The 23,442-nt window shown below is 42.7% G+C and overlaps 1 protein-coding gene and 1 pseudogene across 6 annotated transcripts in view; one reads left to right on the top strand and one right to left on the bottom strand.

Annotated features, from left to right (window-relative positions):
* The window catches only part of LOC124080798 (tRNA-dihydrouridine(20) synthase [NAD(P)+]-like), a gene marked incomplete at its 3' end in the record, with an annotated part of 50,105 nt that overhangs the window by 6,051 nt on the left and 20,612 nt on the right, over nucleotides 1-23,442 (bottom strand). For 3 of the 6 annotated variants that reach the window (XM_058573463.1, XM_058573464.1, XM_046426850.2), the window contains 1 exon segment: nucleotides 6,871-7,012. In XM_058573463.1, coding sequence (XP_058429446.1) covers nucleotides 6,871-6,996 — 126 coding nt within the window. 6 annotated transcript variants of the gene reach the window in all.
* LOC124080797 (probable ATP-dependent RNA helicase DDX28) lies at nucleotides 9,214-13,286 on the top strand (annotated as a pseudogene).

Here is a 23,442-nt window from a genome sequence, read left to right as displayed (position 1 = left end):
TCAGTGGTAAAGCATCCCTTGGTTCAATCCCCACTACCATAAAAAAAAAAAATAGAAAGAGGGCTGGGAGGGGCTGGGGATGCGGCTCAAGCGGTAGCACGCTCGCTTGGCAAGTGTGTGGCCCGGGTTCGATCCTAAGCACAACATACAAACAAAGATGTTGTGTCCGCCGAAAACTAAAAAAAAAAATAAATATTAAAAATTCTCTCTCTTTCTCTCTCTCTTAAGAAAGAAAGAAAGAGGGCTGGGATTGTGGCTCAGTGGTAGAGCGCTCCCCTAGCACGAGCGCAACCCGGGTTCGATTCTCAGCACCACATAAAAATAAATAAATAAATAAATGCATTGTGTTGTGTTGTGTCCATCTAAAAAAAAGATTCATTCTCTCTCTCTTTAAAAAAAAATAGAAAGAAAAATTAATATGACATTTCCAGATAAACAATGAAATACACCTCATATGATCATTAGGATGGCTATTATTTTAAAAAGAAAATCATAGGCATAAATTTGTCAGGGACAAATCCTCTAAAAGGGAAACGAGGAAAACTATGCCATTTATAATAGCTTCAAAAAAAAATACTTGCAAATTAACCTAACAAAAGAGGTGAAAGACCTCTACAAAGAAAACTACAGAACGCTAAAGAAAGAAATTGAGGCAGACCTTACAGGATGGAAATATCTCCCTTGTTCTTGGATAGGAAGAATTAATATGTCAAAATGGCCATATAACTAAAAGTATTATACAGATTTAATGCAATTCCAATCAAAATCCCAATGACATTCCTCATAGAAATAGAAAAAGCAGTCATGAAATTCACCTGGACAAATAAGAGACCCAGAATAGCCAAAGCAATTCTTAGCAAGAAGAATGAAGCAGGTGGCATCATTATACCAGACCTTAAATTATACTACAGAGCAACACTAACAAAAACAGCATGGTACTGGCACCAAAATAGACTGGTAGATCAATGGAACAGAATAGAGGACACAGAGACTAACCCACATAATTACAGTTATCTTATTTTTTTATTAAAAAAATATTTATTTTTAGTTATAGTTAGACCCAAGGTATTGTACCTTTATTTTTTTTTTAATTTATTTTTATGTGGTGCTGAGGATCGAACCCAGGGCCTTACATGTGCTAAGCTAGCGCTCTACCACTGCGCCACAACTCCAGCCCCATTTACAGTTATCTTATATTAGACAAAGGCTCCAAAAACATACATTGGAGAAAAGACAGCCTCTTCAAAAATGGTGCTGGGAAAACTGGAACTCCATATGCAACAAAATGAAATTAAATCCCTATTTCTCACCATGCATAATACTCAACTCAAAGTGGATCAAGGACCTCGGAATTAAACCAGAGACCCTGCGTCTAACAAAAGAAAAAGTAGGCCTAGATCTCAATCATATCGGATTAGGACACTATTTCCTTAAGAGCACTCCTATAGCGCAAGAAGTATAAACAAGAATTAATAAATGGGATGGGACTGGGGCTGTGGCTCAGCGATAGAGCGCTCGCCTCACAGGCGCGAGACCCTGGGTTCGAACCTCAGCACCACATAAAAAAAAGTGAAATAAAGGTCTTTAAAAACAAAATTAAAAAAAAAGAATTAATAAATGGGATGGATTGGAACTACAAAGTTTCTTCTCAACAAAAGGAAAAAATCAGTGAGGTGAAGAGAGAGCCTACAGCTTGGGAGCAAACTTTTACCACTTGCACATCAGAGCACTAATCTCTAGGGTATATAAAGAACTGAAAAAGCTAAACACCAAAATAACAAATAACCCAATCAATAAATGGGCCAAGGACCTGAACAGACACTTCTCAGAAGAGGATATACAATCAATCAACAAATATATAAAAAGATGTTCAACACTCTAGCTATTAGAGAAATGCAAATCAAAACTACTCTAAGATTTCATCTTACTCCAGTCAGAATGGCAGCTATTAAGAATACAAACAGGGCTGGGGATGTGGCTCAAGCGGTAGCACGCTCGCCTGGCATGCGTGCGGCCCGGGTTCGATCCTCAGCACCACATACAAACAAAGATGTTGTGTCCGCTGAAAACTGAAAAAATAAATATTAAAATTCTCTCTCTCTCTCTCTCTTTAAAAAAAAAATACAAACAATAATAAGTGTTGGTAAGGATGTGGGGGAAAAAGGCACACTCATACACTGCTGGTAGGACTGCAAAATGGTGCAGCCAATATGGAAAACAGTATGGAGATTCCTTAGAAAACTTGGAATGGAACCACCATTTGATCCAGCTATTCCACTCCTCAGTTTATACCCAGAGGACTTAAAAACAGCATACTACAGGGACACAGCTGTTAGACCAGGACGCAAGAAAAGAGCACTGACTCCAATTAAAATCAAATTAAAGCAAGCTTATTATTTCGACCGGCCGGGCTGCCTCTCCCACCCAAAACCGCAGGAAAAAGACAGCAGCCGCAGCTTTCCTGCAGTTCAGCTTTATAGCCCAGAAAGTTACACAAAGGGGGGTTACAGATAACAGAACTCTGAGGAGCATAACACAAATGGTAGTTTACAGTTTTTGCTGGCCCCAACATCAGAATCTATGAGGATCATTAGAGCCTCAGAGAGGGTCATTATCTGGCCAAGGAAGGCCAATATTTATGAGGTGTCACTAAAGTTTCAGAGACGGCTGCTATCTGGTCAGAGAGCCAGGCATGGGTGAGTTCAAGGCACGGGCAGGCATTCCAAGCAGGTTCAGAATTTGCAGTAATTTATAGTAAAGCCAAAATTATCTTTTCATGGCTTTGTGGCGAGATGGCTCCCAATTTTGAGAGAAAATCAGGTTGGGTCTATCAACAGCCACATCAATGTTTATTGCAGCACATAATAGCTAGACTGCAGAACCAACGTGGATGCCTCAGTAGATGAATGGATAAAGAAAACGTGGTATATATATACAAAATGGAATATTACTCAGCAATAAAAGAGAATAAAATCATGACATTTGCAGGTAAATGGAAGGAGTTGGAGAATATAATGCAAAGTGATGTTAGCCAATCCCCAAAAAACAATGTCAAATGTTTTCTATGATATAAAGAGGCTTATTCATAGTGGGGTTGGGAGGGGGACCATGGGAATATTAGAGGAACTCTAGATAGGGCAAAGAGGATGGAAGAAGGAAGGGGGCAAGAGGTGTAAAAAAGATGGTGAATGAGATGGACATCATTACCATGAGTACAAGTATGAAGACACAAACTGTGTGAATATACTTTCTATACAACCAGAGATATTAAAAATTGTACTCCATATGTGTAATAGGAATTGTAATGCATTCTGCTGTCATATATGAAAAATTAGAATAAAAAATCGGAAGGGTTCTGTGTTTGCGATTGGTGTCCCTGAGGACTTCATGGCTGTGACATGCTTGGTGCCTGGGAAAGTTCCTGTGCAAAGGCATAGGATGCCCCGTTGCTATGGTAATGCCCTCCATGCTAGAGTCTTATCAGCTTCCACCGTAATCTTAGGCACATAACTCCTGGGAATAAAGGAACTTGTTTGCTTGGTAACTACGTTTCACCAAGATCAGGCACTCCTGGAGCTGCCAGCGTAACAGTAACTTCAGACAATGGACCTCCTTGAGAAATGTACAAATTCCTGAACTTTACATATTGTAATTATGAAATGTAACTTCAGAATAAGCAACCTTACTGACACTCTAAACAATAATGTGGTTATTGGTACTAATGATCTAATGTTACCTAATGTTATCCCAAAGGACTTAAAATCAGCATACTAGAGGCTGGGGTTGTGTCTCAGTGATAGAGTGCTTGCCCAGCATGTGTGAGGAACTGGGTTCGATTCTCAGCACCATGTATAAATAAATGAATAAATTAAATGTCCCTCAACATCTAAAATAATGTTTAAAAACAATCAGCATACTAGAGTGATGCAGCCACATCAATGTTTAGAGCAGCTCAATTCACAATAGCTAAACTATGGAACCAACCTGGGTGTCCTTCAACAAACAGGCACTTCAAAAATGAAGAAATATGAATGGTCAAAAAATATGTGAAAAAAATGTTCAACATATCTAGCAAAATTAAGAAATGCACATTACTACACTGAGATTCCATCTCACTCCAGTGAGAATGGCAATTATAAACAATACAAGTAACAATAAATGTGGGCAAGGATATGGGGAGCAAGTAGAAACTTGGAATGGAACTACCAACTGACGTAGTTATCCCACTCTTTGGTCTATACTCAAAGGATGTAAAATCAGTATACTACAGTGACACAGCCACATCAATGTTTAGAGCAACTCAATTCACAATAGCTAAGCTATGGAACCAACCTAGGTGACCTTCAACAAATGAAAAGAAAAAGAAAATGTGGTATACATACACAATGGAATATTACTCAATCATGAAGAATAATGAAATTATGGCATTTGTTGGTAAATGGATGGAACTGGAGAAAATCCTGCTGAGTGAAATAGGCTACTCCCAAAACACCAAAGGCTGAATGTTCTAATATGTGGATGCTAACCAAGAACAACAGAGGGTAGGAAGAAGGGGAAGAATATAATTCTACTGGATTAGACAAAGGAAAACAAAGGGAAGGCAGTAGGAAGGGGAATGGGAAGGACAGTTGAATTAATAAGACATAACCTTCCTAGTCTCCTAGTCTTGTTTTGAATATAAGTCCAGGGAAACTCCACATCATGTATAACAACAAGAATAGGATCCTAATTAGAATAAGTTATACTCCATGTATGTATATTATGCCAAAATACATTCTCTTATAATGTATAACAAAAAAGAACAAATTTAACAAGAACAAAAAAAAAAAAACAGAACCCTGCGTCCTACGCTGAGGATATATAGTTCAGTCCCAGAGTACCTGCCTAGCATATACAAGGTCCTGGCTTCCACCCTCAGCACTGCCAAAAAATAAAAAATAAAAAGTCCTTTCCGCTCCAAAAGAAAAATTTAAAAAAAAAAAAAGAAAGAAAGAAACTGACTCCACTCCACCACTGGCCATCACCCCTGGTACCCCTCACTTCTAACTCCTTCCTTCCTCTAATTCCTCAAACATGCAACTCATCTATAAGTATCTCACTTCCCCTACTTCCTTTCCTTCAAGCCACCTGCCTATACTTGTTCCACGCTTATGTAGCTGAAGTTGCAGTCAGCAGTCCTTTTTCTGCCTCCTTTTTTTTTTTAAAGAGAGAGGGAGGAGAGAGAGAGAGAGAATTTTTTTAATATTTATTTTTCAGTTTTTGGCGGACACAACATCTTTGTATGTGGTGCTGAGGATCGAACCCGGGCCGCACGCACGCCAGGCGAGCGCACTACCGCTTGGGCCACATCCCCAGCCCCCTTTTTCTGCCTCCTTGTTTGCTGTTCATCTTTAAGCCCTTAACTCCTCACCAGGCCCCAGTGACCTCATTCTCACATATACCACCATCAGTCTTCTTGCAATTCAATCTCTCTGTACCATCTGACGTTGTTCACAGACCTGACTTTTGCCTTCCCTAACAGTACTTTTTAAATATTTTCAATTGTACATAGACACAATATCTTTATTTTATTTATTTATTTATTTCTATGTGGTGCTTAGGATCAAACCCAGCGGCTCACGCATGTGAGGCAAGCACTGTACCACTGAGACATAACCCCAGTCCATAGACTCTTCTTAATTTGCCTATTTTCTCATATTTTTACTTCTCATGTTGACTCTTCTTCTCAAACACCCCACACAGAATATAGGGTATTTTCCTCAACTCCACTCACAGACCTTCCCTAATCTCTACACAGTGGGGTCCTCTCCAATTGAACATTTTATCTTAGAGTAACTGTGGGTTCACATGCAGCTGTAAGGATGTGAGAGAGATCTTAGACCTAAGTACTCCTTCACCAGTTTCCCCAATGGCAACATCTTAACTATAACACAAAATCACAATCAGGATACTGACACTGACACAGGTAAGAAACAGAACGATCCCATCACTACAAGGATTCCTCTTATTGCCTTTTAGAGCCACAGTCATCCCACTGCCTATACTCAGGGCTGGGATTGTGGCTCAGGACTGGGATTGTGGCTCAGTGGCAGAGTGCTTGCCTCACACATCTGAGGCACTGAGTTCGATCCTCAGCACCACATAAAAATAAATAAACAAAATAAAGATATTAAAACAAAAGAAAGCTCTCCAGATTAATTCTGATACATACTCAATTAAGAACCACTGCTCACATTCCTTCATCATCCAACATTAGCTACTCCTTTAATTCTATTTTTCCTGATAGATTTTTTTAAATATTTTTTAGTTGTTGATGGACGTTTCCTTAATTTGCTTATATATTTGAGGTGATAGAAATTGAGGCAAGCACTCTACCGCTGAGTTGCAACTCTAGCCCCTTGACAGATCTTTTTAAACCTGGGTCTAAAGCCTACTTTTCTCCAGAGCAGTCAGCAAGTATATCTACTGGCCTACCAGCTATCACCACCAGAAAATCCTATGGCAACCCAAAACCAACCTCATCCAGCTTCATTAGCCTGATTCTGGTCCTTTTCCTCTTCTTCCTAACCTCTGAGTCCATTTACTGATGTTCTGAATGTATGTTAGCTCCTACAGGGGCCACGGCACTTCCCCAACTTGATGCTCATCTACTCATCTCAGCAACCCTAACGCCTCTGTGCTGCCCAGGATGCTGGCCCTCAGCAGGGCCCACAGAACTCATCAGTGCCTGCCTGTTGCTCCCCTCCCACCTTCAACAAACACCTGTGTGGGGAGTTCCCATCCTGCCTCCCCCACTCCTGACCACTCCCACATCCAAATGAGGAGGCTGCACTTGTGGGAAAGCCCTCCCAGAAAACCAGGAGCACTTACCTCACAGTAAACAATGTCAGCTCCATAATCCAGGGCCAGCAGCCGCATTGGGAGAGTGCCAACCCGAACCATAGGGGCTAAGATGAGTTTGTTGTGGTAGCACAGAGAGACACTATTCACAATCATTCCTCCTCTGTTTCACCTGAAGAACAGGAAAATAAGGGTCAGAAATTCAAGTGGAAACAGTCCCTTCTTTTAGCAAGGACAGGTTTTCCTTTTTCCTTCCAACCCACAGTCATTTGCGTTCCTTTTGTCTGATCTTATAAAACATGCATGTTCAGTCATTCATCGAACCACTATTCATTAAGTACTTAATCTCTGCCCAGCACTGTCCTAGTCTCTTGGAATACATCAGAACACAAAACAGACAAAAATTCCTGCTCAGCACAGCTTTCATGCTACTGGAGGAACACAGGCAAAAGTCATTAAGCAGCAGATTGAAAAACTGGTAGGGATCTGTAAGAGAAAAGAGCAGGTGATGAACTGCAAACTTTGCCTTTCTTAAAATGCAGCAATCTTAGTTTTACTTTTTTAGTTTGTTTCTTTATTTTGTTTTAACACAGGGTCTCATTCATTATATGGCCCAGGCTGGTCTCCAACTCCTGACTCAAAGATTCTTCTGCCTTAACCCCCCAAGTACCAAGGACTGCAAATGTGTGCTACCAGTCCTGGTGGGCTGCAATTTTATTTATTTATTTCCTTATTTATTTATTTATGTATCTTTACTTTTAGGTGGATACATTAGTTTGTTTTTATGTGATGCCTAGGATCGAACCCAGTGCCTCATATATGCTAGGCGAGCACTCTTTCACTGAGCCACCACCCTAGCCCCTTATTTATTTATTTTTGTGCTCAGGGTTGAACCCATAACACTTAACCACTGGGCAACACCCTTAGCCCCTTTTTTGTTATTTGAGTCAGCAACTGTTATCTGTTCTGGCTTGGTGCAAGAGCACATTGAAATGGAGGAAAATTGTCAGGTCAGACTTCCAATGAGCTCTTCGTTTTTAGAAAGAATCATAAAAGTAGCATAGAAGCTGTGCTGGAGGCACACACCTATCATCCCAGCTACTTGGGAGGGTGAAATAGAAGGATTGCAAGTGCAAGGCCACCCTAGGCAACCTAGTAAGACACTGTTAAAGGGCTGAGGATAAAGGCATTATGAGAGCTTGCCTAGCATGTTTTGAGGTTCTTGGTTCAAGACTTTCCCACCAAAACAAAAGGTCTCTTAATATTCAATACAAATTTCCTTTTTTCTTTATTTTTTTTCTGTGTGTGTGTGTGTGTGTGTGTGTGTCCTGCTGGAGACTGAACCCAGTGCCTCACTCCTACCTTGCAAGAGCTCTACCATCTGAGATATTCCACTAGTCCCAGATACATTTTTCTCCTGCATATTTCCAATCCACACTTGATTGAATCTACAGATTCGCAATCTGAGGATAGGAAGGGTCTACAATCAAGAGACAACTTTTCAGGAAGTATGATTAGTGTAACTCTCTTTTACAACTTGAATACCTGAATTTCAGTCAAATATTCTTACTGACCAGGCCTATGTGAAATAAGTCACATAACAAAGCTGAGGACTTCTGGATCTTTTCTATTACTATCTGTGAAATTACCATACCTGAGATAGAAGGTGAGTTGGCTGTGAGAGTGGTGTATTCGGGATGGGAAATATGGAAAGGTAACAAGGAAACAGAAAGAGAAATTTGACTTTAAAAATAAATTTTTTTAATGTGAAGAAGAGATGTCACCACTAAAAAGAAAGCCTTATCAACTTACCTCCCACTTCAGAGAAAAAAATAAGCTTAAGGACACCACCTTGTACTGCGAGTTCTGAGCCAGAGTGGAGCGGGAATTGAGCTTAGATTTATAATTCCACACCCTTGTCTCAGTCCCCAGGCCTACCATTCATTCAGACGCTGGGAAAACACGTATTACCAGTCTTTCCGCATATCTGGAAACGTCACCGCATCCCTCACCCAAGGAATTTACAAGGGGAGCCTGGCACTAAACAAGCCATCAACAAGGGCAATGAGGACGACAAACGAGAACCTCAAAGAATGAGGACCCGATCTCCAGAAGACACCAGCCCACTAGGTCCATAGGACCAGGGCCCCACTGACACCGGGTATTGCAGGCCCATGCTCCTGCCTCCACAGCGCTCCCCATCCAAAGGCGGTCTAGATCTGGATGTCGCCATCCCGGTGCTGATCTACAGACCTAGCAGTCACTGAAACGTAGGGAATCCTCCCCACTTCCTGACGCGTCTCCAGCTCCGCACCTTACTGAGCCGAGCCAGCCGCCGTACGCTAGGAAGCGGCGCATGCGTGACGTCACTGACGTGCGCCTCTCCAACAACAAGGGCAACGTGACTGTCGCTCGCCCGACGTTGCTGTGGTTGGTCGTCGCTCAGTTGCTGTAGGCGCCCTCGACGATCCCTTCCCAGTGGTGCTCATTCCGCGAGCTCTACCGCGGCGGCAGGAACAACGACAGAGCGTGCGTGGATTGCCCAGCGGCCTTAGTTAAACCAGCCAGCGCGCCTCACGCTGGACCGTTGAGAGTGCTCGCCTCGCGTGACTGGGAGCATGGAGGCGCCAGCGCTGCGGGGCCTGCCTCCGACGGCAGCTTCGCGGACCTGGGTCTGGAGCCCGGGTTGCTGCGCGCACTGCACGATGCTGCTCGCGATCCCGAAGTCGTTCGGCCCACCACCGTGCAGTCACGCACCAGACCCCCACTGCTTCACAGCCACCACCTCCTTTGCGCTGCAGAAACCGGCAGTGGCAACACTCTGAGCTATTTACTTCCTCTGTTGCAAAGGCTTGTTGATCGTCCAGCTCTGGAAACCCACCGCATACTTGCTCCTCGGGGTCTGGTCCTTGTGCCTTCCCGAGAATTAGCAGAACAGGTGCAGGCTGTGGCCCAATCGCTAGGCCGCTCCTTGGGCCTGCGGGTACAAGAACTAGGAGGAGGTCATGGCATGCGTAGAATCAGGCTGCAACTGTCCAAACAACCTTCAGCACATATAGGCTAGTTGCTGCTCCGGGGGCTCTATGGAAGGCCCTGAAGAGTCAACTGATCACCGTGGAGCAACTCTCCTTCATGCTGTTGGATGAGGCAGAAACATCTTGGTGAACTACATCTTGGAAAAGAGTTATATAGCCCAAGGCCCAGCTTTCTTACAAGACCCTTTCAACCCCAAAGCTCAGTTAGTGCTGACAAGTGCTCTGTGTTCCATCCCCAACGTGAGACACAGATTTCACAAGGTTGTTTTTTTTTTTTTTAAAACCAAGAAAACAGAGATAATATCTTTTTGTATAATGAGCTTCCAGACTCTACTCATACCTTGTGTGTGCAATCCTGGCATTTACAAGAAAGAGTAAGTTTCAAACCACAATGCCTTTTGCAGACATCCTGCCTGCTGATACTCTTTGTAAAAATCTTTCTGACCAGAGGAGAAGCTTAATTATGGCAAGGGTCTTCAGTGTGGGGGTCTCTGGCCTCCTTCACTGGAAATCGGGTGGGAATATATTCTGGATGACCACAAAATCAAACACCTAAGGCTTCAGGGGCAAAAGCCAGCCTCAGTGAGAACAGGTATCTTATAATGCCTCTAAAAGTGCTCCCAAGACATACTGCTTTGCACAAACAGCCTCCTGAGGCCTAGACAGCACCCATGTGGAACTGGTTGTTAATTATGATTTTCCCCTCACCCTGCAAGATTACATCCACAGAACAGGGATTGGGAGCAAGGTGTCAGGCACAATCATCAGCTTTTTGACCTATCCCTGGGATGTGAGCCCGGTTCAGAAGGTTGAACTTACAGCTCATCCAAGGAGAAGCCTTCCAGGACTAACATCCTCAGTGAGAGAGCCTTTACCTCAGCAAGCTTGTTTTGGGCCAACTAAAGTAGAATTCTGGATAAGGAATCTTTTCTAGTGTCCTGGGTGGGTGAACACACTTATCATTTTCACTGCCCTTAATGCCTCTCAAGGCCTGGTGAGCTGCTTGTGGCTTTGAAAGATAAGGTGCTGGCCACCTTTGGAACAGTGAAGCATGGGACCATAGTAGTAGCATAGCCTTTCACATAATACATGAAGAATAAACTTTTTTTTTTCATTTTAGACTTAATTCACATCAAAGGAATACACAGAGATGTCTGTCAAACAGAACAATAGTTAGAAAGCTGAAATTCCTAAAAATAGGGTCAGATGCTGGCACTGCACACCTAGTAAGCCCCAGATTGCTGATCCACATGTGCCTCTGTGTCCTTTTTGTTCTGCATCATCCTCAGGCAGCTCAAAGCCTTCACAGACCAGAACCCAGCTATTTTCTGTCTAGAAAGAGTTTTAAGGCCATAAGTTGAAAGATACTAAACATAATCTCTGCCAATAACACTGGGATATCAGCAACTGTACTGGCCCCACAGTATTTCCCTTCTCTCTGAAGAAGGTAAAAAGAAAATTCCAAGAAATACATGCTGGAGCATTCTCATATATGTGGGAACTTTCCAACCTGACTACATTTTTCTCCCAAGCACATTTTATTTTCTAGAAAGGAGACAGCAATAGGTGGTCTCTGACCTTAATTAAAATAATCCCAGAGCAAAACAAGAATTCAGGAATTCAAATTTGATCCATTCTTCTGCTTTTGTTCTTCATGCCTGGTTTCACTTCCTTATTCATAAACACTTTGGGGAACATTTCACTTTTATCCAGAGTTCCCCAAGATTCTCAGCATATATTTGGGTCAATCTTAAAATGGGTTTTACTTTGTGTCGTGGTATGCTTTCAAACGATAAATGATGCTTTATTGGCTGCCTTAACAATTATCACTGGGGCAGAACTTCATTGTATTTGATAATTCACACTCCAAATTGCCACATGTAGGACAAAGACTCAGATGATTTTATTTTCTTTCATTGCAGTACTGTGGATGGCAAGCTCTCCACCACTGAGCTATATCCCAGGCCTACTGTTTCTTTTTTCTTTCTCAGAAATCATATAACTTAAGAAATTTTTGGAAGGATGAGACAGGAGAATCGCAAGTTCTAAGCCAGCCTTAGCAATAGTGAGGTCCTAAACAACTCAGTGAGACCCTGTCTCTAAATGAAATACAAAACAGGGCTAGGCCTGTGGCTCAGTGGACAAGTGCCCCTGGGTTCAATCTCCAGTACAGGGGGGAGGGGATTTTTTTTCCAGTTATAGAAGGGAGAGACTGAGTGAGGGCTTTTTGTGATAATATTAAGGTTAGACTGTTCTCTCTAGGAATGGGGAAGAGAGATCTGGTTCTGCTGCTTCCACTGGCTTCACAGAACTCAAGTACTTTGACAGCAAGCATCCCTTGAAGAGACAGGGAAAGGCTATGCTTGGGAAGCCAAGAAGATAAGAGGGCTTCATTCAGAAACAGGAAGCAACAGGAGAGCGAGGTCCTGGTGGCAGAATATATAATAAAGCAGAAATGACTGATCAGTTCTGATTTTCTTTCTAGCAGCAGTGCCTCCCACATCTCCTCCTACACCTGTGTACTACCATGTCCTCTACCAAGGATGTGGAGAAACCCAGGTGGGCTGGCATGGGGAGACATACTGCCTAGTTGGTGGGTACTGGCTCTATAGAGATGCTCCCTTGGCCACTCCAGCAAAGGCCAAAGCAGAGAAGCCAATGCAGCGAGCCAGGGGGGCTCCCAAGAAACGCCGATCTCCAGCAGAGACAGAAAAGACCCTGGTTGCCCTTGCCCCAAAGTTAGTGGCTTAAAGCAGAGTGGCAAGAGACCATTGCCACAGAAGTTTGCTGGATGGGCCTCTGTAGACAGCACAAACATTGACTGCACAGGACAACTAATACAACTTCTTCTGTTTTTTAAATTATAATTCCTATATATTTTACAGAAAAAAATTATTGTTTTGTTAATTATAAAGTTATTAAAATGTACAAAAAATTGAGAGAACTGAAGATGGTTTCAAATTATTTTCAATGGTGTCACGGCTAGGACCTTGGTTTAGCTTGTCATAAGGACTACTGCAGCTTGTACTGGTGTCTTCAGAGCTTGGCACGACTGGATCTGTATTTAAAAGTCATCCATTAACTCCTCACTGGCTATCAGTGACTTTTTTGTAAACAGTTTTCCCATTCTAAGGGGCTTTTCTTCATCCATTCACTCATGGTTGCCAGTTGGCTAAATAACATATGATGCTTAAAATACTCACAAAAACGGGAAATACAGTGGAAATGCCTCCCAGATCCCACATGGGCACCAACCCTGCACACAACAGAGCACGCTGGAGCCCTGCAGGCTTAGCACCCAGCATCTAGAATTCCTTTTGTCACAATACAGTTGTTCAAATCTTTTTTCCCTATAATGATTAACCGTATCAATATGTGATTATCTATTTAATAAACAAATTTTTAAAATTAGGTAGTCTTCACTAAATATGTTCAGCTAATCCATCTTCTGAAGTCTCCACTGCCCCTACTTGAGACAGAACTTCAGTCAATCTGCATGAGCCTTTCTCAGCCAGGGGTTCCCTTCCATATAAACTGCCACAGGCAAGAAAATGGGATTTGAAAGGAGAGCCTCCTTTGAACAAAGCAGGGCTAAAGCTGGCCTTGAAGAAGACCTGGCATTCCTTTGCGCAATGCTGTGCAGTGTCTCCTTGTGCAGAACAGAGAACACTGCACTCTTCAGAAAGAGGGGCCAACTGGTGACCTATCCACCAAATAGGTCCAGCCCTGACTCACTGCCAGAAACATCAGCACAAACCATCGGGTAGGCTTCCTGAAACTGGAAGCACTGTTTACCCAGGGAGCCCCCTGCCTGTGCTCAGCCAGGCACAATAGCTATTGGAACAGGAAGGATTGGGGAAAGTCAGTAGCGCCACCCTGAGCCTCTCATGCTCTTTTATTCCCAGTCCTTTATGGCCACAAGACACACCATACTCCTCAATAAATTTTTCTGTAACAATGTTTGACTTGAAATTCAGCTTATTCAAGGTCAAGCTTCAAACACCCTCGTTCCCTTGAAGTACATTTCTACATGGAGGACTTGGTCTTCTAAGGACTTCTGTCTTCAGAGGGACTTTCAGGTACAGTTTTTAACATAACGTCTGCAATGATGCCTAACTGAATGATGCCTGGGTCAGCACCCAGATCAGTTCATCAAGAAATGAGAGCCTTGAGCTGAGGGTGTAGCTCCCTGGTAGAGCACACACACTGTAGCATGCACGAGACTAATGGGGTTCCATTCCCAGAGCCAAAACAAAAAAATATGCTAAGTGCTTCCATATGTATGTGGTATATGAGTGTGTGTGAGAAGACGTGCAGGAATGAGAAGATGCTGGTCCATCTACAGTCTACCCATCCAGCCATTCATTTATTCAACAAGTGTTTTTGAGAACCTGTTACATTTCAGATAGCAAGCTGCTAGCTAGCTACTTCCAATATATTAACAAATTAGTTTCTCTCATTAAGGCACCACCAACAAAGGATGAGATAAGGATACAATACAATTTCAGGGGCAGCAGTTGTAGCTCAGTCACAAGGTGCTTGCCTAGTGTGGGCCAACTCCTGTGTTTCATTCCCCAGCACTAAACAAAAATTTAAAAAAAAAAATTCAAGTAATTAAAATTGCCATACAGGGCTGGGGATATAGAGTGCTTGCCTCACATGCACAAGCCCCTGGGTTCAATCCCCAGCACCACAGACACAAAAAAAGTGCTATACAGGAAAATAAAAGCATAGAGTGATAAGGAATAGTTATACAAAACAGTCAGAGAAGGCTTATTTGAAGAGAGGGCATTTCCGCAGAGATGGGATCAAGAGAGTCATGTGAGGAGCTGAAGAGAGAATTCCTGGACCAAAAGGTACACAAAAAAACCCTGAGTTAGAAATGAGACTGAGCTACTCAAGGAGCAGAAAGGTTACTGTGGCCAGGAAGGAAAGCCCCAGAAGAAGGAAAGTTGTGGTTGGAGAAGCAGGTATAAGGAAGACCCCAGTGGGCCACATCGGCAATACTGAGGAGTATGGATCTTGTTTTAGATGTGAAGCAGGAGGTTATAGGATAGATTTGAACAGGGTAGTGAAGAAATCTGATGAAGATGCCAAAAAGATCACTCTGGCTGTGTGAGCCTTGGCAGTAAGGCACTGGCTGTTACCAGTGGAATGTCTATCTCAGCAGTTAAGGGGACAGTTGGTGCTGGGGAATGGGGGTTGGGGGCAGTCAACAGGGAAGGAACAGCACAAGGTTTGGCCTGTGTCACATCAGCAGCCCATAATTCACAGTGTGGCCTGAGCAACAGAGCAAGACCTTGTCTCCAAATAAAATCTTCTAACAAATACCAGTTTATAGGAAAAACAAGGAGTAGAGGAACATGTTCAATGACACCATGGAATGCAATCATCAAACTCATACCAGAGAAAACTCTAAGGACAAGGACATGATTTTTTTCAACAAATAAATTGCAAGGAAGAAAAACGAGGGAAGAGGAACCTACAGATGGAGCCATAACATACATGAAGAAGAGCTATTAAAATTCAAATACATCTATTAAAAAATGGGACAAGCAGGGAGATTTCAACATGATAATTTATGATAATAAAAGTATTATTAACTTTGCTACACTCATAATGTTATGGAAGTTGATGGTAGAGTTGTTTTTAAGTTTGTTGTTTTTGTTTTATAATTTTTTTTTAGTTGTAGATGGACAGCATGTCTTTGTTTATTTTTATGTGGTGCTAAAAGATCAAACCCAGTACTTCACAAGTGCAAAGCCATCGCTCTGCCACTGAGTGATTTTGAATTTTGCTTTTGCCATATCGAGCGTTGAACCCAGGACCTTGTGAGTGCTAGACAAGCACTCTACCACTTCTACTACTGAGCTTCATTTCAAGCCCTTCTTTCATCATTTTTTTTTTCATGTTTGACATTTTCTCTTTAAAAAATAAGTAAGAGTTTCTAAGTACAGCTTGATGTTCAGTCAGACTTGGAATAGTAAGGGCTCAGATGGTCATTTCATTGGGTCACTCATCTTGTGGCAGCCATGGAAAGGAAGGCGAGTGGGTCTTCTGGGGTGGGGGTGCCAGTGAACAAAGTGCTCTTACAGAAGTGTCTCCGACAATCACACACATGAGCTGACCACACTGAACAAAGAGATGGCAAGTCTGAACTTGAGGCTAAATGTCAGATCGTAAATGCTGTGTAGATATTTATTTGGTCAGAACTGGTGCCCCTGCTAGCCACCCTTCTGCTTGCTTATGCCAGCACATGTGATGACAGGAGACTTGTTCAGCAGCCTCCCTGAATGCCCTAGCAAATGGCCAGCACCAGTAGCTGAGCAGCAGAGGATGTCTGAACAAACAGATGGATGTAAGGAAACTGAGGCCTTTCCTAGTGGAAGGAGCAGAAGAGGAGGGATTCAAGGAAACCATCTGTCCTTGCCACGAGGGACCAGTTGTTCCTCTGCCTGCCCCACAGCACTGGCGCATGCCCGTAGTCCCAGCCACTTGGGAGGCTGAGGCAGATGAATTCCAAGTTCCAGTTCGCTCTTAACAACTTACCAAGATCTTATCTCAAAATAAAAATTAAAATGGGTTGGAGATGGGCTGGGGTTGTGGCTCAGTGGCAGAGCACTCGCCTTGCATATGTGAGGTTCAATCCTCAGCACCACATAAAAACAAATTAAAAAAATAAAGTTATTGTGTCCATCTACAACTAAAAATATATATACATATTAAAAAGGGGGGTTAGAGATGTGGCTCACAGATAAAGCATCCCTGGGTACAACTGCCTCTACCAAAAAAAGAAAAAGAAAAAGAAAAAAATTAAACAAACTACCTTGTGGGCTATTGTGAGTCACAAGCTAAAACACAGCTGTGGACACACAGTCACATCAGCTGCTCTCATCATAACCATTATCATGTGCCTTTGGTTCCATTAAAAGAAAAGGATGCAGCAGCCTCCTTTGCTGTACCAAGTGCAACAAATTCGTTGGCATGCTTGCTGGGGACTGGTGGTGCAGAGACAGGTGCCAGCATAGAGTGGTGGTGGTCAGAGAGTGTTCAATTCATCTGCCAGATCAGCAGCAAGCAAGTGTAGACTGCTGTGAGGAGGAGGAGGAGGAAGAGGAGGAGGAGGAGGAGGAGGAAGAGGAGGAGGAAGAGGAGAGCAACAAGAAGGAAGAAGACCATGAGGAGAATGGAGAGTTCCCAGCAAAACTTTAAGCAGAGTGTGGAGAGGATTCCCCATGTCCCTGTTTGTAGAGAAGTCAGATTACAGGAGAGGGTTTGGATTTGGTAAACCTCTGGCAAGACCTGTCTCCATCCAAGGAACTGATGATCATATACAGTTCAGGGGGGCCATCTGAATCGAAAAACCCTACACCTTGAGGATCTTTTTTAAAAATATTTTTTATTTCGCTTTAATTACTCATACATGAATGCATTTTGTTTCATTGTATCAGATGAGCACAACTTTTCATTTCTCTAGTTGTATAAGATGTAGAGTCATACCATTTGTGCAATCATACATGTACCTAGGATAATGATGTCCTTCTCATTTCACCATCTTTCCTACCCCCATGCCAGATCCCCTCCTCTACCTCCCCTTTGCCCAATCCAAACTTTCTACATTTTTCCCATACCCCCCACCCCCACCATAGATCAGCATCCACTTATCATCAGAGAGAATATTCGGTATTCTGTTTTGGGGATTGGCTTGCTTCTCTAAGCAATATATTCTCCAAGTCCATCCATTTACCTGTAAATGCCATAATTTTATTCTCTTTTAATGCTGAGTAACATTCCAGTGTGTGTGTGTGTGTGTGTGTGTGTGTGTGTGTGTGTGTGTGTGTGTGTGTATATATATCACAGTTTCTTTATCTATTCATCTATTGAAGGGCATCTAGGTTGGTTCCACAGTTTAGCTATTGTGAATTAAGCTGCTGTAAACATTGATGTGGCTGCGTCACTATAGTATGCTGATCTTAAGTCCTTTAGGTATAGACTGAGGAGTGGGATAGCTGGGTCAAATGGCAGTTCCATTCCAAGTTTTCTAAGGAATCTCCATATTGCTTTCCAGAATGGTTGCACCAATTTGCAGTGCCACCAAGAATGTATGAGTGTACCTTTTCCCCACATCCTCATTTGCACACTTGCTGGGGACTGGTGGTGGAGAAACATGTGCCAGCATAAAGTGGTGGTGGTCATAGAGTGCTCAAGTTCATTTACCACATCAGCTTCAGGCAACCACTGTAGACTGCTGTGAGGAGGAACAGGACGAAAACAAGGATGAGGAAGAAGACCACAAGGAGGAAGAAGAGTTCCCAGCCAAACCTTAAGCAGGGTGTGGAGAGGAATCCCCATGTTTCTGTTTGTACAGAAGGAAGGTCACAAGAAAGGATTTGGATTTGGCAGATTTCTGCAAGATCTGTCCCCATCCAAGCAACTAATGATCACATACAGTTCCAGGGGGGCATCTGAATCCCAGGACCCCTCCTTGAGGATCTTGCTGGAAGCAGCTCCTGTACCCTGGAACACACACTGCCTGCTGATGCTGATATCTCAAGTACAAGCACAGCATGTAAACCAAACTCAGGACATAGGCTCCACGTCTCTGTGATGCACACATCTGATCTGCAGAAGCAGCCCAGTTAGAAACTTCAAGCCTCTCATATACAACAAATAAATTTGCCGTGGGGTCCTTATATGCAGATCCTCAATATTGTCTGAAACCAGGCAGAGCTATGTGCTACAGAGGGGACAAGAGTCATCTCCCTCAAAGAGCAGCCTAGGACTGTTAGACTAGAGGCTGGCGAGGGTGCAGGATAGATAGATGGAGATTGAAGAGAGGCTGAGGAAAAGGTTGGGTGGGAGCAGGAAATGAAGATGTGTTCATGGTTACTGCATTTCTCCTAGCAAGATAAACACTGAGTGCCTTGGGAGAAAGAAAAATGTGCTATCACTTCAGGAAAAGTGGCCTAGGCTTTTTTTTTTTTTAATATTTTATTTTAGTTGTAGTTGGATACAATACCTTTATTTTATTTTTATGTGGTGCTGAGGATCTAACCCAGGGCCTCGCCTGTGCTAGACAAGCACTCTACCTCTGAGCCACAGCTCCAGCCCTGGCCTAGGCTTGAGGAGTGGCCAAGCTGTCTTTCGGTTTAGAAAACTATTGTTTCTTGGGAATTTCACTGTCAGTAACTATGGGAACAGAAAAGAGGAATACCAAGGAAGAGGCAAGGGGAGTGTGAGACTCCAGGACCAGGATCTGGGGGTCCTCGGATATACTGATGACCATCATCTGGGCAAAACTAGATACCAAGTAAGCCCCCATTTCCACTCAGCCCTGCAGCTGAGCACCTGAGCATGTTAAGTGGAACCTATAACTCAGACTAAGTTTGATGTCCCAGAATTTTGTTTTTATTTTACTTCTCCCTCTCCCTCTCTTCCTCCCTCCCTCGGCCTCCTTCGCCCCCCCCCTTCATCATTCCCTCTCCCCCCACCCCTCTCTCTCTCTCTAATTGGGACTGAACACAGGGGCACTCTACCATGAAGTTACACCAACAACCCTTTATTTTTATTTATTTATTTGTTTATTTATTTGTACCAGGGATTTAATCCAGGGGCACTTTACCACTGATCCACTTCGCCAGGCCTTTTGGTTATTTTTGAGACTTAGTCTCACTAAATTACTTAGGGCCTTGCTCATTTGTTGAGGTTGGCCTAGAACCTGCACTCCTCCTATATATGCCCCCCTCTCTGCCCCTACTCAGTGGGATTAAACGGGTGCTGCCACCACACCTGGCCTTCCCAGCATGTTCTTGCAATACACTGGAAATCAGCAGGGGTGGTTAGCTCTGCTACCACATGAATTTGAAGAAAACTGTTTCTACCATGCCTTGTCCACAGGACTTGGTTTGTTTTAAAACAGCATAGGGGACCAATTAGAGGTAGAACTTGCATACTTATCACTTCCTAGTGACAAAATTTCCTATCCTGGGCCTGCCTCAGTAGCCCCAGCATTTGACAACAGGCAGACAGTATGGCATGTGTCAAGGCCCTGTGGTGGGAGGCTGTATGACTGACACAGCTACAGTTTAGAAGCAAAGGGTTTGCTGAGGTTGGAAGGGTTGGTGGCAGCTAACTCCCCAGAACTTGAAAGCAAAACAAAAAATTTGGGATATTCTAAGAGGAATAGGAACTGCAAAAGAATTTTAGGCAGGAGGATGACCCTTTTTTGTCTGCTTGCTTGTTTGTTGGTTATTGAGGCTGGGGATAAAACCCAGGGCTAAGTAGATGCATTACTACTAAGCTATACTCCCATGGCTTACATTAGACTTTAAAAAAACAACGATAGGTAGGAAGTAAAGTGGCTCATGTCTGTAATCAGCAGCTTGGGAGGCTAAAGCAGGAGGATCACAAGTTCAAGGCCAGCCTCGGCAACTTACCCAGGTCCTGAGAAACTTCGTGAGACCCTGTCTCAAAATAAAAAATAAAATTAAAAGAGCTGAGGATGTGGTTTGATGTTTAAGCACCCCTCAGTTCAATCCCTGGTACAAAAAAAAATTCTTTTTCAGACCTTCCCACTCCCTACTCAGGTCTCAGTGTCATAAGAAACTAAACACCACTATCTTCCACCCCTTTAAAAACAATGGATCCCAGCGGAGCACAACAGACACTAGTATGGCAATTTGTAAATCAATGGATGTGTAACTGATGTGATTCTGCAATCTGTGTATGGGGTGAAGGTGGGAGTTCATAACCCACTTCAATCAAAGTGTGGAATATGATATGTCAAGAAATTTGTAATGTTTTGAACAACCCACAATAAAAAATTAAAAAAAAAATAGCACGATTCACAAAGTAGATGAAAGGGACCAAGGGGAGGGAAGTGAGGAGGGAGGGGGAAGTGTTGGGGAATGATATTGGCCAAATGATATTGTTAAATTGTGTGCATGTATGACTAGGTAACAACAAATCCCATCGTTATGTACAACTGTAATGTACCAATTAAAAAATGTGGAAGAAAACAAATAAATAGATAATACAGTTACGTGAAAAAAATAAAATAAAATAAAAATAAAAACAATGGATCCTCCCTAAATGATGAGATTAAATACTCCTTCTTTCTCTCATACCAATACTTCGGTACCCACATCAGCAAAGACACTCAGGGACACAAACCTTGTCCAGGAGATTCTCCTCTGCCACCAACAATGTCCCAGTCTTGAGGATCCAGATACATGCCAAGCTTGAACGAAACACCAGCAAACAGAAACCACCAACTCAGAACTCAATGCTAACAATACTGGTTGTCTCATGACAATGAGATTATTACCAACAATTCCCCTGCCCTTTTCTTTTTTCCCTCTGCAGTACTGAGAATTGAATCCAGGGTTGCTCTACCATTGAGCTCAGCCTCCTGAGGAGCTGTGATTATGGGCCCATGCCATCATACTTAGCTTTTTACAGTTTCTATATATCCCATGTACTAGACAATGCAACGATTTACTTTAATAATCAGTGTCTCAGGGACAGTAGTAGAGGAGGGAATCTTCAAAAATCTGAATGAAGGGGAGAAAAACAAATCCAATAAATACAGTATACACACTGCAAACTAATGAATGCTCACAGGATGTGCTCAGAAGATTCAAGTTCAGTTGTTAGTTAATTTTCATGTTTAAGGATGACAGATTCAATCAGAGAGAACAGTAACTCACAACAGACTCCCAGGGGCAGTGGTGCATGCCTATACTCCCAATAGCTTAGAAGGGCAAGCCAGGAGGATCACAAGTTCAAAGAGAGCCTCAGCCTAAAAATTAAAAATAAAAAGGGCCAAGGATATGGCTCATTGGTTAAACAACCCTGGATTCAATCCCTGGTTTCAAACAAACAAATACCCTGCACAGACATAACCAATCGGGACCTACACAGCACCCATGTGGAACTGTTTGTCAATTATGATTTTTTCCCTCACCCTGCAAGATAACATCCACAGAGCAGAGATTGGGATCAAGGTGCCAGGCACAGTCATCAACTCCAGAGAATATGTCTGACCAGATATTTTATATATATTCCCTGGGATGTGAGACTAGTTCAGAAGGTTGAACTTACAGCTCATCCAAGGAGAAGCCTTCCAGGACCAGCATCTTCAGTGAGAGAGCCTTTGCCTCAGCAAGCTTGATTTTGGCTAACTAAAATGGGATCTGGATTAGGGATCATTTCTGGTGTCCTGGTTGGGTGAACACATTTGTCACTTAGACTGCCTTTAATTCTTCTCAGGGCTTGGTGAGCTGCTTGTAGCTTTGAAAGATGAGCTACTGGCAATCAGTGGAGCTATGGAGCATTGAACCAATGGAGCATTGGACCATAGTAGCATATTCTTTCACATAAAATGTGAAGAATGAAATGCATTTTGGTTTTTGTAATGTCATGACTTCTAGCAATAAATGATGTTTTTATGTTTTATGGGCTGCCTCGTCACACTCCAAATTGCAACATGTAGGGCAAAGACTCAGTCTATTTTCTCTCATTGCAGTGCTGTGGATAGAAGCTCTCTATCGATGAGCTACTTCCCCAGGTCTTTTCTTTCTTTCTTTCTTTTTTTTTTTCAGAACCAATATTTGAACTCAGGGGCACTCTACCTCTAGGCTGCTTCCCAGGACTCTCCCCTGTTTTTATTATTTATTGTGAGATGAGGGATTGAACCTAGATGTGCTTTACCACTGACCTACATCCTTAGCCCTTTTTATTTTTATTTTGAAACAGAGTCTCACTAAATTGCTGAGACTGGCCTCAAACTTGTGGTCTGCCTGCCTAAGCCTCCTGAGTTGCTGGAATTATAGGCTTGCATGACCACACATAGTTTGTTTGCTTTTTTTTTTTTTTTTTGAAGGGGATTGAAATGGTAATGTGGTAATTTTGTAATGTCATTTTGTCATGAACACATTTCAAATTTTATGTTAAAATGGGCTTTTCATGGGCTGGGGATATAGCTCAATTAGTAGAGTGCTTGCCTCATATGCACAAGGCCCAGCACCACAAACAAAAAAAAAAAAAAAAAAAAAATGGGCTTGTCATTCCCACTTTATAAAGTCATTGGAGATCCTCATTTTGCCTTGGAGCACCTTTAACAGTCTTCTCATTGTCCATTACCTTGAAATGTGACATGATCGTCCTATCAGCTATAAATCTGAAGCCCCAAATAAACAACTAAAACTCTACTATTGAGCACAACACCTCTACACTACTTGTGGAACCTTGGTACGCCCCTTAACATCTGTTTGAGACCTCCCTTATAAACAGTGATGATGCAAAAATTTTATTTCATTTTTTTTCTAGTGCACAGGATCACATCTCTGGCCTCACATACTAGCCAAACACTCTATCAAGACTCTACCATTGAAGGACACTTCCAACCCATCAAAGGACTAATCTTTGGGGCAGAATAAGGTGAAGAAGAACCTGCCTTTGCTTTTAATCCAAACTGAAATGCTTTTCCACATATACAGATTTTGGATTTTTTGCTGTTGTTTGCTGAGAGCCACGGCCGAGTCTGTATGGCCCGGTGTTATTTTGA

Source organism: Marmota monax, unplaced genomic scaffold, assembly GCF_021218885.2.
Source record: "Marmota monax isolate L192 unplaced genomic scaffold, Marmota_monax_Labrador192_F-V1.1 WCK01_AAM20220418_F8-fsc01644, whole genome shotgun sequence".
In the NCBI taxonomy this organism is placed as follows: domain Eukaryota; kingdom Metazoa; phylum Chordata; class Mammalia; order Rodentia; family Sciuridae; genus Marmota; species Marmota monax.
The sequence above is the reverse complement of the archived record's forward strand: the minus strand, read 5'-3'. Positions and strand labels throughout refer to the sequence as shown.